General features: G+C 36.2%; 3 protein-coding genes across 4 annotated transcripts; 1 reads left to right on the top strand and 2 right to left on the bottom strand.

The window, feature by feature from the left end:
* Positions 1-2: 2 nt before the first annotated feature.
* On the bottom strand, positions 3-4374 carry LOC103955874 (inactive glucose-6-phosphate 1-dehydrogenase 4, chloroplastic). The gene is made up of 12 exons (XM_009367787.3): positions 4217-4374; positions 3144-3369; positions 2761-3044; positions 2491-2585; positions 2230-2344; positions 1902-2107; positions 1702-1810; positions 1585-1622; positions 1372-1492; positions 1103-1305; positions 432-632; positions 3-340 (listed from the first exon to the last, which is right to left on the bottom strand). The coding sequence occupies exons 1-12, from the start codon at positions 4307-4309 to the stop codon at positions 103-105; spliced, it is 1929 nt and encodes a 642-aa protein (XP_009366062.2). The 5' UTR covers positions 4310-4374; the 3' UTR covers positions 3-102.
* A 3560-nt stretch (positions 4375-7934) lies between these two features.
* Positions 7935-10880, top strand: LOC103955873 (pyrrolidone-carboxylate peptidase 1). 2 transcript variants are annotated; one of them, XM_009367784.3, is made up of 5 exons: positions 7935-8088; positions 9028-9354; positions 9577-9681; positions 9786-9833; positions 10380-10880. In XM_009367784.3, exons 2-5 carry the CDS (start codon positions 9094-9096, stop codon positions 10617-10619), a joined length of 654 nt encoding a protein of 217 aa, XP_009366059.2. In that variant the 5' UTR covers positions 7935-8088; positions 9028-9093; the 3' UTR covers positions 10620-10880. The 2 variants fall into 2 exon arrangements, with proteins under 2 accessions (XP_009366059.2, XP_009366060.2); XM_009367785.3 differs by lacking the exon at positions 7935-8088 and adding an exon at positions 8090-8171.
* Positions 10881-11998: 1118 nt separating this feature from the next.
* On the bottom strand, positions 11999-14583 carry LOC103955872 (polygalacturonase At1g48100-like). Its single transcript, XM_009367782.3, has 6 exons — positions 14097-14583; positions 13793-13960; positions 13125-13169; positions 12808-13015; positions 12628-12709; positions 11999-12550 (listed from the first exon to the last, which is right to left on the bottom strand). The coding sequence occupies exons 1-6, from the start codon at positions 14517-14519 to the stop codon at positions 12049-12051; spliced, it is 1428 nt and encodes a 475-aa protein (XP_009366057.2). The 5' UTR covers positions 14520-14583; the 3' UTR covers positions 11999-12048.
* Positions 14584-18236: the final 3653 nt, after the last annotated feature.

The raw sequence follows: 18236 nt of genomic DNA, 5'->3' as shown, positions 1-18236 counted from the left end.
AATGAAGGTAAATACCACAAGGTGAAGAAAAAATCCAAAAAAAATTCCAATGCCAATAATGTGTTTGTTCAAGAGGAAAAGACCAACAGAAGTTCTAGGTTGCTAGTCCTCAGCCCACGGAACCCCATGTTTTGCCCAGAGATAGTAAGCTCCAACCGGACCTCGACCCCCAAACTGGTACAGCTCCGGTGCTATATTTTTCTTGTCTATCTCATTCAAAACTGGAGTTAGAATGTTCCACGCAGCAGCAAGCTCGTCGCTTCTCAGAAAGAGGTGGTTGTCTCCGTCAATGACATCAAGAAGGAGATGCTCATATGAATCAGGCACTTCCACATTATACCTGCCATGACCAATAATAAGCACATGAATTTAAATCATACCAAGTTACCAACTACAATTGTAGTAAAACATGCAAATATTAGAGTGCTTACTTGTCCTTGTAGAGCAAATTCAGTTCCGGAGAATCCAACTGCAACCCCAATCCCGGAATCTTATTGTTAACTCTGACTAGGATGGCCTCATCAGGGGTATCACGCAGAATCAGCTCATTGGTAGCACGGTCAATATTGTGCCCCATACGCTCACGATAAAGATTTCCTGGAACGTGACGAAACTGTATACGTATCTCCACTCTGCATTGCACAGTTTGTATTCAGTAAGAAGATTAGAAATTGTTAAGGTAAATCTTATCTCTTCACTAATCAATACACTAAAAGCTGCATGTAAACGAAATATATTCACTTTTGGAATTTACTATCTACGGATATATCATATATGTCCCAGTAGGCCACAGCTAGAAAAAGAAAAACAAGTCTATTCGCCCCCCTACGGCTCTCTACCAAAACTATCTTTAAGAATAAACTTATATTTATCCACTTCCAAGAATTGACTGAGATGACACCGTAATTAAGCTAGATTTCTAACTTCCCTGGACATATATATGGCTCTTAACATAAACAGAATATTTTAACCAGTATAACATCCTAATTTTAAATCTGCATTTTATGAACCATCGAACTCAGAGCATTCGGGAAGTGGGCTATAAATGTTTTGACTAATATGATAAAGTTTTAGTATAAAGAAGCACTGAGATAGATGCAACCTGTGTTGGATGAGTCCCATGCCAGCTTTGATCAGGAAAGGTACGCCATCCCAACGTGCATTGTCAATGTACAATGCAGCAGCGAAGTATGTGGGCGTCAGGCTGTTCATATAAACATCAACCTCATCCTTAGTACTTCCTTTATATTGACCAAGAATAACATCACTAGGTTCCAATTTCCGAACTGATCTCAAAAGTTTGGCCTGAAAGGAATTAGCTAGTCATAAGAAACACTATCGGCATTACAAATGAGTATAACAAGCAAGTACCTTTTCATTTCGTATATCTTCCCCATCCAGACTTATTGGTGGTTCCATGGCAAGCAATGCTATTGTTTGAAGTATATGACTGTGTACTATGTCACGAATGATGCCGTAACCATCAAAGTACCTTCATAAAAAAACAAGAAAATGAATTATCATAGGTGGTTCTAATTGCGTTAATATGTATTAAAAGAACAACGATACAGCCATCAGGATTACTTTCCCGCTTGGACACCCAAGTCTTCTGATAAAATGACCTGCAACACGATCCAAGTGTTTTATATACATCAAAGACATCAGGTTTCATTAGATGAATATATTATTGAGATAAGTTACCTGTACATTGCGTATGTATGTACGGCTCCACAGCGGCTCAAATACTAGATTAGCAAACCTTAAAACTGTGAGATTTTCGATAAGGTTCCTTCCTAAAAGATGATCAATCCTGAAATAAGAGACTATCAATACGAGAATGGACAACACTAATCATCCGTGTCAGTGTGATGTGTAGAAAAGACAAACGGAGTGCCAAAGACCTGTAGATTTGTTTTTCTTCAAACTTTGAAAGAAGAGACTGCGTCAACCGATGAGATGATAATACATCAAAGCCAAAAGGTTTCTCAACAATTACACGATTCCAGCCCTTCAGGGTTTGCGCATTATCAGCGAGTGAACACGCAACATTTATAAGTGCTTCTTGCGGCACAGAAAGGTAAAATATCCGGTTTGCTTCAGATTTTCCCTGAGGTAGGTTAACTGTTAAAGAACCAATTATCAAAAGCATCCACCTAGTAATTTCAAAAGTCATATAAGATCCACATAAGACAAGAATTTTTTTTCTTAATATCTGAGCATAATTTTTACCTCGAACTGCTGCATCAGCACATTGAGCTTTGACATCCCTTCTCTGTTGTCATAGCCTCCATTAATGTAGTGTGTTCGACTAAGGAAGACATCCATTTTGTTTCCACAGTTTTCTCTGAGAGGAAAATTTGAACGTACTTACCATGGTAAGCTAAATATTCAGACAAATTTAAGCCCTTTGTGGATGGATCCAATTAAACATGAAAAGAATTTAAGACTAGAACAGATGGCATGGAATTTGCGGATACACAAGAAGCATACTGATGGTCGATACGACAAGTCAAAGTTGACGCAATCATGGATCTCAGGTCTTCATCTGTCATATCCTTTCTTGAATAACCAAATATACTAACATTCTGCAGCCAAATTTAAAAAAAAGTGAGAAGCCAAAGCCCTTTTTCACTTATTGAAATGTCAAACAAGTTTGGATAACTTTATTCTTCACCAAACAAGATCTTCAGTGTACATACCAATGTTATATTTACTCTTATGCTAAAGGCCCAGCTTACATAGATATCAAAGTCATCATACCTCTGGAAGAAAGCCGCTGTAATACAGAGCAAAAAGTGCCGGGAAAATTTTTCCCCTCGCCAGTTCGCCAGTTGCTCCTATGACCGCAATACAGAGTGAGGCTTCTGCACCACCCTCAATGAGAAACTCGGAGGAATGTGTTTGTGGTATGGAAGGAGATTCTAAAGAAGTAGTAGGCCCTGTTACAGAATCATGTGGTTTGGAACTTGGCAAAGAACTTTCTTCAAGTTGCAAAGTTATTTTTGTAGTTCGATCATTGGAATCTGCGGAGACACAAGTAGAATCTAAAAAGATTTCACTATGGAAGGAAAAGATAAGTAACTGAAAAATACCAATTCTTATATTACTAATCCTCAAGGACCTCAACCAATTATAGAGCATACCTTCATGTGATAAAGTCGAATAAGAATGATCCGTTAAGTGATCTTTGACTTCATTTTTTATGCTCTTATACTCATTTGTAGGTCCAATTTTCATCTTATGATGTTGACTGTGTAGGTTTTCTAGTATCCATCGTTTTAAGCCACAAAATTTTCGGCAGAAATGGTGAGGCCCTCCATGGAGCACAACTCGCCCACCTGATCCAGAACGGAAGAAGTTTGCTGGAGCCTATATACAACCAAACAGAAACAAAATTCCTTAGTTTCATTTCTTTTCATGCTTTATCTGTGTTCATCTTTCACATTTGTACTGATGAAACCCGGTTAGGACAGACCTGAAAAACCTAGGATAATACACTCCCGGCCCGGCCCCATTCCTTCTTCTGGCTAATTAAACAGAATGAAGCAACTAAACACGAGACCAAATATCCTCGCAAAATCCCTTTTTTCAGTTTCTTATTCCCTCTAGAATCTAAGGAGACCAAATATGATTCTTTTCATTTTCAAAGAAAACCAGATAAATACGCACCAAGATTAGAGTCGAATAGAGTAGTTTAGAATATCGTCTTGCCAAACCGAGGTTCAAACCATCCTGACCTCACTCCATCTTCCTCAAAGACTAAAAATTTCACCACCCCATTCACAATAGTCCTCTTTTTCCACTACCTGAGTTATAAATTCAGTTAGGTTTCCCAAAAAACAATGGATTAAGCAAAGAAAAACAAATTTGACATCCATTTTTTGCTTTTCTCAGTCTGAAAAATCAGACTTTTCTCTGCCTCACTCCCATTTTCCAAGACACCAAACACCCCATTTCATCAATTCAGCTTGGTTCCCTCCAAAAAAACACAGAACAAGAAAACAAACAGAAAATTTCCCATGTCCAATTTTCCCTTTTCCAGTCTTAAAAATCCAAAATTTTCACTGATTCTCTCCTATTTTCTTAGAAACCAAACACCCGTTTCACGAAGCACAACACTTAGCGACATAAATACACACAAAGAATAAAGTAGAGCAGCATATACAAATATAGAAATACAGGAAAATATATATCGACGGTTGAGAGAAGAACCCACCCCAAAAGAGAATTGGTAAGCAGTGAAGCAGAGATTGCTTGGTGGCCTTGAAGCTGAGGATGGCAATGAGACAGCTGAAAACGACATTGACATCCCTTGACCTCCTTTACCACAGCTCGGTTTTTAATGTCGTTTAAGCTTCTGTTCTGTGACTGTCTGTCCCCGAAGAAAAAAATAAAGGGGACGATTGTAACCAAACGTTTATCATTTCGGATGCACCGGATAAAACGACCAGTGACTCTGTGGGGTTAATCGTACGGTTGATATATGCTGATGGGATGAACCCGGAAATGATTGGGCCAGGTGAGAAAATGGACGGCTGTGATGGGAGGGAGACTGTTAGATTTGGTCTGTACTACGTTATCTGTCATAGTCATAGTTGTCTACTTGTCTTGGATACGTCATGTTCGCGTACTTCTGATTTGTCGTCTAGTTAAAGCTAGGGGCTTTGTTGGTTTGTCCTTGTCCGGAAAAAAATAGTAGGAAAAATGGGGGATTTGTCATTGAATTGGATGAGCAGTAGTTGTTTGGGTTGGGTTGTAGGTTTCTTCAATAAATTCCATGGGCACATTTGCACCACGTGAGCAGGAGTTGTTTAGGTTAAAGTGAATAGTATCAGAAATATTTTATTAAAATTCCTTTGTAATAATAGATCATGCAGTTGAAAGATTTTTCAATGTGATCGGAACACAGGTGGTACACCACTTGTCATTATACAACTTGTGGAATATATGTGTTAAAAAGTTAATAACTTAAAAAAATACAATTTTTCACCACTTATATAAAAACACGTGATATACTATCCATGTTCCGATCATAATGAAAAATTTCTCCATGCTGCTAAAGAGAGAACTTATGAGATGTTTACATTGGTGATGTTTTAAGTTAATTATGTATTTTAATGTAAAAATACGAACACATAACAGTGCATAATTAATTTAAAATACGGATATCAAAAACTTCACATGAAACAAGCTCATATGATGCACTCTCACAATCGTATTTTCACGTATTTATAACGTGATAAGCAATTATTTTTCTAATTGAAGTTGGTGCGATCAATTATTGTAAATCACATGTGCTAAAGGTTCTAAAAGATGTTAGGTGCTAGTCGGGCGGTAGACTATGGCTTAGCAGCGCCTAAGCAAGGTCTAGGTGGGTTTAAGTATATATATGTATATCATATAAATAAGTGTTTGTTTATACTTAAAAAAATAAATCATTATATTGGGATACAAAAATTGTAAAATAAAAAGACATATATATATTGAACAAAAATAAAATAAAATGCAAATGAAATTTATCGATTTTTTGTCAAAGTGAGAGTAGCAACCTAGCCGGGTGCCTAGAAGGGTCTAGGTAGGGAAGACAGGTGCCTAGGCGAAGTAGGCTGATGCCTAAGGAGGTCGAGGTGCGCTTTCTTAATTTTCAAATGCCTAGAGATTAATCGAGACGATGATCAGCCGTTTAACGCTTGAGTGGAAGCTAGGCGGCGCTAGACGAAGATTAGAAAAGTGATGTGTTATGAGTTTCAATCATTTTCATGAGCTACAAACTTACATAATACATATTGGCTGTGATACATTATTCCCCAAAACAGTTCTCAGTACAATAATTGGTGTTAGCAAAGAAGGAATCTTTGAGTCTAGCAACTAATTTTTCGACGGTAGGTCCAAAATTATCCCAATAACAACAATAAACGACAAATCTTTGGATAAACAAAGAGAGGTAGAACAAAAAAGAAAGTTTCTTACCTAATTTAACAGTTGTCAAAAACCAATAAAGAATTTGTGCAAATATGTGGTGCATGGCATGGAGAGAGTTTCTGATGCAGGATGACTCAATCTTTATTTAATGTAATAAATATATGTTGGTGGGGTAAATTAAGTGGGGTTGATATTAATAAGTTCATTAACTTTAGTAATGATGCATGTATCAGTAATTATTAAGAGGGGGTTAGAGTTTTTATAAATTATGAGTATTTTGTATTCTAGGGGGGAAGATTATGATGAATTGAATTGAAAATTGAGTGCAATTTGAGATAGTTTTCTCATTTTAGTTATTAATCTATCAACTCGGATATTCCAACAGAATTAATAAGGTATAGACACCCCAACAATCATTGGCCATTCTCGTGCAGAGAATCAACCACACTCGTGTGATAAACTTCTTGGTATTCTTGGTGAATCAACAAGAGGTTTAGGACTTGTGAAATTCGGTATTGTCTTTGACAATCAACGAATCTGCAAGAAAAAGTTATGCATTTCATGTGTTTTTGTTTTAACATTTGTTCTCCATTTGAGGATCGGTATCCAGATTTATTAATCAACTGATTCGCGTTTTGATTGCTGCATTAGTTTCAGTGTATTCTAAATACGAACGCACATGTTATATGTCATAATATAAGTGAAAGAACGCTTAGAAAAAAGGGCTTTTAGATTTTAGGGCTTCAATAAGATTGTTTTTAGATTTTAACCTAAATGGTTTTCAAAATCTAATATAAATCTCTATTTTTAAAACTTACCATATTTAAGTAATTATAACACATTTATTATTTATAAACTTATCGAAAATTCTTTACCCATCCATAATGCATTTCATGTGTTTTTGTTTTAACATTTGTTCTCCATTTGAGGATCGGTATCCAGATTTATTAATCAACTGATTCGCTTTTTTATTGCTGCATTAGTTTCAGTGTATTCTAAATATGAACGCACATGTTATATGTCATAATATAAGTGAAAGAACGCTTAGAAAAAAAGGGCTTTTAGATTTTAGGGCTTCAATAAGATTGTTTTTAGATTTTAACCTGAATGGTTTTTCAAAATCTAATATAAATCTCTATTTTTAAAACTTACCATATTTAAGTAATTATAACACATTTATTATTTATAAACTTATCGAAAATTCTTTACCCATCCATAATTATGTTTTTTATTTTGTGCTCTAATCATATTAATAGATTAAAATTTATTCAAAATTCAAATTCTCATTATTAAAAAAATTCAAGAACAAAACAAAATCAATTTATACATAACATTCGATACCTTATTTTATTCATAGGTACGGAAGTATCGATACATAAGTTTCAGTACATAATTTTAGGTACCTTATATTACTCATAGATACAAAAGTATCGGTTCGTAAGTTTTGTTAAAAAATATATTGGTACATAACTTTCGGTACAAATATGTCGGTATAAATGTATCGGTACGTAACTATAGTATCTAAACATACATATATACGTAATATGCATATACATATATATGGAGAAATATATGATTTTCATATAGTATCTAAAAATACATGATAATATATGACTTTTCTTATTATGAGCACTTAATAATAACTATCGATGATAAATAACATTTTTATTATTTATGGGAATCAATATATAACCTACAAACAAAAAATTTAATAATTATTACAACATATTTAATATTAAAAAATTACAATTAAATGCCAAGGATAAGAATTAGTTTTTAATCTTAGATAAGTTTTTATTCAAAAAGTAATCTTAGACAAGGGTTAGAATTGAATTTTCCGTAAAAAAATTGTTCAACGTTCATGCACATCAGAAAATGTCTCCATTGCATACTATCCGAAGTCCTTCACTACCAAATATTTTAATCTCAATTAACAATAATTTCATCTATAATCATTTCTACTCTGTTTTTTTTGTTCTTTGATAGTGACCCTCCACTAACACGTTCCTCAATCTCTCTACCCTCTCTCTGTCTCTCTCTCCTCCCCTTCTCTCTCTCTCTCTCCCCCCTTCCTCTAATCAATCTATTTAGAATCTTAGAGGGGTTGTAAATAAATCATCTTTGAGCAGATAAGACTGGTGGGTGAGAGGCTTGGGAAGATTACAGGCAAGAAAAAAAACTCTCCAACTTTTATCTATTTATGTTGTATAATTTTCAGAATATATAATCATGCATGCTTTTATTTCAAGGTAGATTTCTGGGTTCTTCGATATATATATATCATCATCTGTTCGATTCCAATTGGGTTTTCTGTGTACAATTTGGGGTTCTGATTGCTTTCATAATTTCATATCATCTTGTTTTTTAAGTTTGTTGATTGCCCTTGATATTTGATCTTCATCTGCTGTTGAATACTGGGTTCTCCTGTTTTTCTTGGATTAAATTTTTTTGTTGTTTGTCAGCTGGTTTAGTTTCTGGCCATGTTGAATTCCCGATTTTGCATTTCCTGCTGCTTTTCGAATCGAAACTTGTTTTGTTTTTCAAATTTTGAATGCAGTCTCATCAAATATTGCTGTTGTGATTGCTAGACTATCGATTGATTGAAATTTAACTGCTTTTGCAGTATCCAGCCATATAATTGTTTAAATATTACATTATGGTGTTAACTAGTATGATACGAAGCAAAATTCGAGGAAGAGGGTTGATATAATGCATCTGTTAACAATCAGCTTTCAGATTTTAGAGTGACCAATGAGTTTTATGGATAACACCGTTACGAGGTCTGAATTCTTTCAATGATTTGAAATGAAATCATGTAACTGTTTAACGGTGCCATCAGGGTATTAACTAGTAAAATACGAGCAAAATTTTGAGGAAGAGCGTTGATATAATGATGTTAACAATCAGCTTTCAGATTTTAGAGTGACCAATGAGTTTTATAAATAAAAACGTTACGGGCTGTGAATTCTTTCAATGACACAAATGGAATCCATGTGTTTGTTTAGGAAAGCATGTTGATTGCAGACCAAAACTTTCTAAACGTGCTCGTGTGTTTATAGTTATACCTCTCCATTTCGTTTGCTCATTTTTGATTTTTTGATACAGGTACTTAGATATATTTCTGATTTGATGCTATAACACATACATCAATTACATATTAAAAACTGACAAATGGGGTCTGAAGGGCCTTCGCCAGTAACTATTCATGTGACCGGTTTTAAGAAATTCCACGGAGTTTCGGAGAATCCAACTGAGACAATTGTCAGTAATCTCCCGGAGTATGTGAAGAAGAAGGGTTCACCAAAAGGTCTGGTTCTTGGAAGTTGCAGCATTCTTGAGACTGCAGGACAAGGAGCACTTGTCACCCTGTACCAGACATTGCGATCTGCTATCAGTGAGCAGGATACTTCAAATTCCAGCAGAACTATTTGGGTCAGTTGCTCTCATGTCTGTTCCATTGTTTCTTAATTTTTTGTCCGAGAGAAAATGCATGTGTGCAATATATTAATGATTTTTCTAGAACTTTTAACATATAACAAAGTTTCCCATAACATCAGTCCGAGAGAATTTAATTGGTTTGAGCGTAGTACTTCCGTGTATGTATTCATGTGTCCCTTATCTTACCCTTTCTTAATTTGGACTATCTTTGTATAGTTACACTTTGGTGTTAATAGTGGTGCAACAAAGTTTGCTCTCGAGCACCAAGCGGTCAATGAAGCTACTTTCCGTTGCCCTGATGAAATGGGATGGAAGCCTCAGGTTAGACAGAACTCAAAGGGTTTGTTCTCTAGTTAATTGGGATTTTATTTTAGAGGTCTTCAACATTGTTCAGATTTTTTAAACTTTAATCATCTGTTTTGCAGAAAGTTCCGATTATTCCTTCAGATGGTGGAATTGCACATATACGAGAGGTAGAATGAGTGGTCATGTATCTTTGATTAGATGTTTCTTTGAAATTTCTTGTAATTTCTCCTGGACTTTCATATATCGTTTTAATTTCAGGTTGATTACTTAAAGAATACCTGCTTGGAGAACTTAAGTTGTCTTTAAAAATAGGTCGAGTTTATACCTTAAAGCATTTTCTTCCTTGTTGGAAGCCCATAGATTACAGTATCTACAATCATGAGTAATCTTTTTGTGTCGGGATTCTTGTTCCATATAAAACTTGTTTTTATGAAAAGGATGTCATAGAACATATATTATTTCGTTTCTTTTTCCGGATTAGTGTGATGGCATGGAGCCACCCTTTTGGAATAGAGTCATTCCTGTGCATGATGAATAAAGGAAACTGCGAAGTGATGACTATACCCTGAATGGTTGTACAACTTCAATACTATAATGATGGTTAATGCAATCGTAGATTCGCAGGTCTTATTTGGTATTCGTGTATGACTGATAAGTGCATGACTCCTCATTTTCATCAGTCTTGAAGGTATTTCTGTTCTGATTCTGTGCAGACTTCTCTTCCCGTTGAGGAAATAACGAAGGCCTTGGCAAAGAAGGGTTATGAGGTGATGACCTCGGATGATGCAGGTCGGTTTGTGTGCAATTACGTCTACTACCATTCCCTTCGATTTGCAGAGCAAAACGGGATCAAGTCACTCTTTGTTCATGTGCCTCTCTTCTTGACCATAGACGTGGAGACCCAAATGCAGTTTGCTGCTTCCTTGCTAGAGGTACTTGCTTCATTATGCTAGTACACTCCTCCAACCACACCTGTATGCCAAAGAGCTTGATTGTAAGCCAGCTTGGAGTTGCCATGTTAATTACGGTGGATCAACGCTTCGTAAATAGAAATGCTCGAATAATCAGAAGGCGTAATCTGAGAGAAACTGTATTGAAAGAACATTCTTAATTATGATGTATTTTCATGTCTTTTCCAGAAACTTTCGGTAACATGCCGAAATTCGAATCCAGTTTGTGAATGACATCCCAGTCTGCTCATGAGCTTACCACTACTTTTATGAACTCCATCTTTTACAGTGTAATCTAATTGATAAAAAAAAAAAAAAAGGGTAAAATAAGTGAAGGAACCAAAATCAAATGACCAAGGGCCGGTTTAGTAATCATATTGGCTTTCAGTTTTCATTTTACTGAAACGTAATGGCTATCACACGGCCCCTAAATTATTGACGGGAATGGAAACAAATTGAAACAGCAAAGGCAAAGACTTTTCCATGTAGCAATACTTTAGCAATAAACAATCAGAACTACTGTATGAGTTGATAAGAAGAGTGGAGAGAAGATATTATATGCCCCATGGCTGGACAAATCTACTACCTTTATGGCAATGGCAGTGGTTTATCTACTTAGAAATATAATATGTGAGGTGGTCCTTTATGACCTATGCTACATTTTATTCCAGCCCCTATGGTCCCCCATTTAGACCAATCTAAACACCCTCTTTGAGCCAACATTCTTAAATTAGACTGGGGGCCGGGGCTAGTTTTTTAGTCAACTATAATCTACGATGATCATGTGATGATCATGTGCTAAATACAGCTAGTTAAACAGATGCAGTTGTCACTTATTTATACCAATTTTATTGAATCAACCCGATCTACCTCTTAATATAAAAATGAGAAATGATTTCAGCAAATGAATAAAAGCGGTTTGCAGATAGAAAAAAAGTGCTGTGTGGAATCACTTTTTCTTAAAGTCATTTCTAATTACTTTATGCGTTTAGGATATAAATTTTTCACAATAGTATATCATTAACATCCCTCTACTATTTCTAAGAAGTTTAAAGCTCAGCCAGTTAAGATCATTAACAATTGTGTCTGAGGTTCTATGTTCAACGGTGTTTTATCGTAAGGAAATTTGTAGACTATATCTTGGAGATACTCTTGGAATTGGGCTAAACAATTAATTAATTTAAATCAAATAGATCAAACCCATTATAGCAAGCTGGATTTTAAGTACAAACGCACAAAAATATAATTCAAGGGAAAAATCCCTTAAACATTCCACACCATATGCTACTATATAAGAGAGATTTATAGACTCTCAGTCACTTGTAATTTTATATAGCTATGACTTATATATATATATATATATATATATATATATATATATATATATATATGTATCTAAGTTTACTTGGCATTACAATTTGATCCACATTAGTTAACACCTTTCATTATCATTCTGTGGCAACCTTTGCGGTGTCCCCCCCAACAAGCAGAAAACAGGTGGAATTGTAAGGCTCTGCACTGTTCCATAAGCACTCCAGCAAATAGGGTTCGCCACGTATACTCCTTGAGCAGGATACAGTTCCACTTCAGAGAGAGTGAGATTTGTGCACGGCATGGAGTCACTGCAAGCAAAATTCATTGGCGGGCTTCTGACGTCGTATGTACCTTTTATGTTTGTGTACAAAATATCAGATATCTGAACTGCAGAGGTTTGGTTAGGGCAGTTCTTGGTGAGGCAATAGTACTGATCTAATAAAATCGGGTTTCGAACGGTGTCCATGTGAATGTTGTGGAATGTTATCCTTGACACTGACCCTGATCCGCCTTGCCAAGTTTTGATCCGAACCCCATTGTCAGAGTGCTTGATGATCGAGTCCCTCACGGTAATATTTGAAACACATGCTCGAGAATGGAGATTCCCTAGACTTCCAATACTGTAGGAAGAAGGAGAATTAGGGTAGAATTAAACTTTAGAAACCATCCTATTTGAGCTTTGGAGCATTGGATGTACCTTATTCCATGACTTGGGCCGCAAGTAATGTTCCTAATATCTACATTGTAACAACCAGCTCCTATTGAGACGCAGTCATCACCTACATGAAGAATTAAAACCCAAGATCAGGCTGAGTTTTTGAGAGATCGGAGAGCGGAGAATGACATGTTGAATCGGAAGCTGCTTTTGTGTAATTACCATTGGAGATGAGTGAATTGTACAGTTTCACATTGTTTGTGTTCTCTATGTGAATTCCATCTGTGTTGGGACTCAAAGCAGGTGCTTTTATGGTAAGTGATTCTATGTGGACGTTTTGACAGTTATCGAACCGAAAATGAAACTGGGGGCTGTTCTTAACTTTGAGTCCTTGCACTCTCAAATTGGAGCTCATGAAAAATCTTATGGCCTGCGACAGAAAATTAATCTGTAAGCAGAACATTTCAAGCAACATTGAAAAAAGCTCACTTCAGAAATAGCAATAGTTCAAAAGAATTTTGACTGCCGGTGTGACTTACAACTGGGCTATCACAAGGGCCAGGCTGCGTTGTTCCATTAATTCCCTGGTCCATTACATATAATTGAAAGAGTAAGAAAGTTGTATCAAAGTACCTTCAATTAAAATTTTTACGAGACATATCAAATTTAGGGATTTGGCTATAATTCTATAAAAATTTAACTTGTATTACAAAAAAAATTAAAAAAATTAAAAAATTAAAAAAATTAAAAAAAAAAAATCGGAGAATTTAACAATTCCCCATTAACTTATGACATATGTTCAGTTTTTCCTATCAACTTTGAGTTAAATTATGAGCCCTTAATATTAATTTGCTCCCCAATATCAAATTTATTACATTTTTGTTTTTCCCCCCTCTTGAATGGACAAAAATATCCTTTTAATCTGAAGGAAAAATTGACAGATTTGGTGGTACTACAGGGAAACTGGCATGTTGTCAAATATAAGGAAATGAGTTTTCCTTTTGGATGGACGAAAGCAACCCTTGATTTGTAGTTAAAAAATTGAAGAATTTGGTGATAGGGGTTAATTATTTGACAAGTTTTGAAAGTCTATAGGATTCAAAACCAAATTGGAAGTTCAGGGACAAATTGGACTAAGGTACTAAATTCATGAGGCTATTATTAAATTTTCACAAACTGGTGATTGTAAAGTCGAAAAAGTGCTTACTTTGTGGGGTTTACAAGGAAGATCCCACCATTTCTCTCCTCTCCCATCTATTACACCACCCCCTTGCATTGACATTCCATTGATTCTGTAGAAAACCAGCCACTGTCTCTTGCTGTTCTTTTTTGGCCATGAATCAGGTCCATCTGGTGGCACTAATGTCCCATCAATCTTCACGAGAACAAAATAAAGATAAATTCTCATCATATTTTGGTTAAGGTAGAATTAAAGTAAAAAATTCTCATCCAAAATTTCTCTATGAGATAATGTAGTAAAATTTTGAACTTTAACAGACGAGCCACATTACCTGAAATTTGAGGCCAGAACTACATGGCCCTGTGAAGATCATGGACTGTATCATAAAGGAATGGCCTTTAGGAACAAGAACTTCTGAATCTTCAGTTTGACAAGCACTATCCCAAGCCATTTTGAATGCTTGTGTGTCATCAGCAACACCGTCTCCAACGGCACCAAAAGATCTCACATTGAAAACAGTATTACCATGAACAGAAATAGCATTGTAACTTGGGCTAGCAGCTTGAGGTGAAGGAGAAGGTGGCAATGAAATCTGAGATATCGGGTTCAAATCCTTATCATATCTAGTGTTAGGACTTTGAAGTCTGCCGTGTGTGGGAGGAAAGAAGAAACAAAAAGAGAAAAAGCAAATTAGGATCACACGAACCCTAGCAAATATCATGCTCAACATATGGAGCCCTTCACTTAGATGCATGTGGAGCAAATGGAATGAAAGAATTTTAAGCTACTTATAGAACAGAAGTGCTTCTATTGTACCTAGTGTTAGTAGGCCTTAACTTTCAGTAGCTGTAGCCAAGTTCATACTTTTGAAATTCAAAGAATGCAACTGGGATTTTTCACACGTAATTTGTCATTTCGTCGGCTAGGCATTGTAGGGGTTTAAATAGGGTTATAGAATGAAGGTACCCACGATCTTAGGAAGTTGAAAGCACCATAAGAGTTAAACCGCTGTGTATGTGACCACTTCGAGCACCAGAACAACTTGCAAGAGATAACACTAGAAGACTACTGCTGTGGGAGAGGAAGACTTGCCTACACCCGAGATGCTGGTATCTAAATCAATCATGCATTGCCTGGTGAGAAAGTTTAACACATAACAATGTGTGATTGGTTTGGAATTAATACTTCTACATTGACATTACGGGCAATGTGAGCTATAATTTTTGTTTTTCAATTTTATCGAGCACATGTGGTTCAGTGACTGACTTGTCTTAGAAGTTGTTAAGGTGGGCTAATGGATTTAATTCATACAAATTAGCATCATAAATTTCATTAATCCCAATTTTGCACTGACTACAGCTTACAGTGTAAGGATGACTCCGATCTTGATCCCAGTGTAGATAAGTTTCTCTCCAATCTTGAGATGAGGGGTAATTCACAAGAGTGATGATAAGTTTGAAGTGCAAGTAGGCCACCTTCATACTAGGAATTAGTGGGAGGCTATTTTTGAAGGTCGGTCCATGCCCTAGCTAACACACTGACATAATGTTGCGAGACCGACCAGTTCCATTTAGAGCTAGCTTCGGCTTTTTGGGCAAGAATGTGGAGGAGTCTGCATGCGAGGAGCTATAGCCGGCCAATGAGAAAAAAAGTTGGGTGGGTTAAAATTTGAAGAGATTTTGAATGATTACATGCACCCATTTCACACAATAAAAGTTATTGCTTTAGGATATTTAAAGGATCCCATTGTGGTATTTCCATGATTATATTCACACATTTCATCAGATTCCAACGGCAGTTTGTTGCTGTTGGACGAGAAATTTATGGCATGATGCAAAGAGTAGCCAATTGGCCATTTTCGGAAGGTCTTGTTATATTCCTTATAAATTTATAGGGTTTGCAGTCTTGAACCAGACAGGAACAATTAAATATTATTCTTTAAGGTTTTATTATGGAGTAGCAGAAAGCAAATTATTTCATGCTTTGAAGCAACTCAACCTGCTTACCAATAGTAGCTTCTGGCTTCTGTCTGGTAAGGCTTCTTTTGTGGACACTTCTATACGTCCACGTTCTCTCTTGTCTGCCTGAAACAGGAATTACTGACGATCCCAAAAGTATAGCAAAAATTGTTGGATTTATCCAATATAAATCAACCTTTAAGTGATATACTACATGCATGTAATAGGAATGTAATATTAGAGAATAATGTTGATTGTGATTTGATCTCTTAAAGATATCAATCCTATATAAAGTGTCTTATATTGGAAATAGGATTGATGGAATCCTTAATTGAATATGATTATGATACTTGACTTGGAGACTAAGAAAGTAAGTTTAGGTTTTCTTTATGGATTGAAACCCCAACTTTTAGCTTATATAAAACACCGGTCCTTATAAGCCCTAGAACACACAGCATAATGCTTCTCATAGAGTAGTTGTATCCGGCTAGGTGTTTATAGAAGATCTTGGTGTTGCCGTGTGCTACTTCTTTTGTGTTCGACTTCCGTGGCTGCGGTTGGAATCAGGTTAGTCACTCATTCATTTGTGTTTAATTGTATAACCTTATAAGTACTAGTTTGGTACTAAGATGCTATTATAAAAAAATTGGTATAAAAAAAAATGTTGAGCTCAAAAAGGTGTTTAGTGAACACTTAAAAACAACTTATTTTCACAATTTTGGGTGAAAAAAAGTTGAAAACGTGAAAGAGCAAAAATGAATTCATTCTCATAGCACAGCATAAACATTTTTTTTTCTTCAAAACACATCAATACTAACAGTTGGTATCAGAGCCACTGGTTATATAATTAAAGCCTATTAGCTTTAATGTTGGATTACACAATATTCTCGTGAACTGCATGTGTTTAATCCAAGTTGTGATTGCATATGCTTGGCAACACCACCAAGTCAGACCTCCTTTGAAACGGTATCAATACGTTTCCACATATAATTGCACATACTTGGCATATTAATATGATATTGTTGACCCTAAAAATTACAAAGCCTACGTGGCGCGCAGGCCGAGTAACTAATAAGCTAACTACGTCATTCGGTTGAATGCGGGGCGTGCCAACTCATTGGCTGAACTCGGCCGAGGAGTAAAACTTGTTGATGTTGCATTGAGCGTGTTGCTGACTTCTTTATCTTGCGACTGCGGCCGAGGAAGGAACAAATCTCAGCCTTTGGATTCCCAAGCCTGAAGACAAGGCTGCTAATTCTACGAAGTTCACAAATCGTCGGCGCCTGATTCGGTCACAATGATTATATTCGTAAGTAAGCACGTTGAATCGACACCAGACTGTACGGACACAATTATTCAAAGGTGATGTATGTCTTGATGGTGAATGTGGTTCGGCTGTCAGAATGCCGAACTCTGAAACTCACTTGGGAGTATCCAATCATAAAACTACTCGACGTCCAATACGCCGAATGTCGTGACTCGTAACACCTTACTTTGCCGAAAAGGCTAATAAGATGACCTCTGACAATAAGGATTCGAAAACCCTTCTCGACCGAGAGTTGGATAGGTAACCAGTTGGCCTCGACGCAGTGCTGTTTATCCAAACTGAAGGTGCTCATCGGTCGGCTGATTCTACGGCAACAGTGCTGTTTATCCAAACTAAAGGTGTTTGCCGGTTACCTTAACAGTGCTGTTTATCCAAACTGAAGATGTGTCAGCGAGAAAAAGAAAATAAAAAATCTCAAGATGTTTGAGAGGTTTTGCGTAGGGCAATTGTGTGTTGAATTGAAGGTCCCGAATTGTTGCATGATGTCTTGTATTTATAGCACCAACTCCTTCTTGAGATTGAATTAAACTCATATCTTGACTGGGATTCCTTGTTTTGTTCCAACTTTGCTTCGAACAACCCCACTCCCACTAGGACTTTGAACTCACCCCTTTTTAGGGCTTTATTCATTGTTGGTCGAGAATCCTAATTGCACTAGGACTTCCTCGTCCCCTTTGCTTATCTGAACTACTCCTTCTTGTGATAGGACTCGACCATCCCTGCTGAATGGCCCAGAATCACCAGACAGCCCATAATACTTTTGACATGGCTTTGGGCCGAGCACAAACCTACACTCGACCCAACAATATTATTTTGGGCCCAAACAGATATGCACATCACATATTTTACATCAGTTCCTATTTGGTCTTATAGACTGAAATTATAAGTTAAATAAAACGATTATATATAATTAGATTCTACGAGTGGTGCCTATTGAGTTCAAGTTTTCTTCCACCGCCACCACCCTTCAAATCCAAACGTTTTCTAATTGAAGCACTTAATGATGATATTGAATTAACTATAATAAAGGAAGATTGAAATAGTTGGTTCATTATTTTATGGAATTGTATAATTGAAAGAGAAATTTTATTTGAATCTAATTTATGTATCTCTACATCCAACTAATAAGTTTTTTTAGCAAACTACCAAATTTGTCCTTCGATGAATGGAAATGAAAAGAAAAAAA

The sequence above is a fragment of a genome, unplaced genomic scaffold (genome assembly GCF_019419815.1).
Source record: "Pyrus x bretschneideri cultivar Hongxiangsu unplaced genomic scaffold, Pyrus_bretschneideri_v1 Contig11, whole genome shotgun sequence".
In the NCBI taxonomy this organism is placed as follows: domain Eukaryota; kingdom Viridiplantae; phylum Streptophyta; class Magnoliopsida; order Rosales; family Rosaceae; genus Pyrus; species Pyrus x bretschneideri.
Note: the sequence above shows the minus strand (reverse complement) of the source record. Positions and strands in the feature narration are given on the sequence as shown.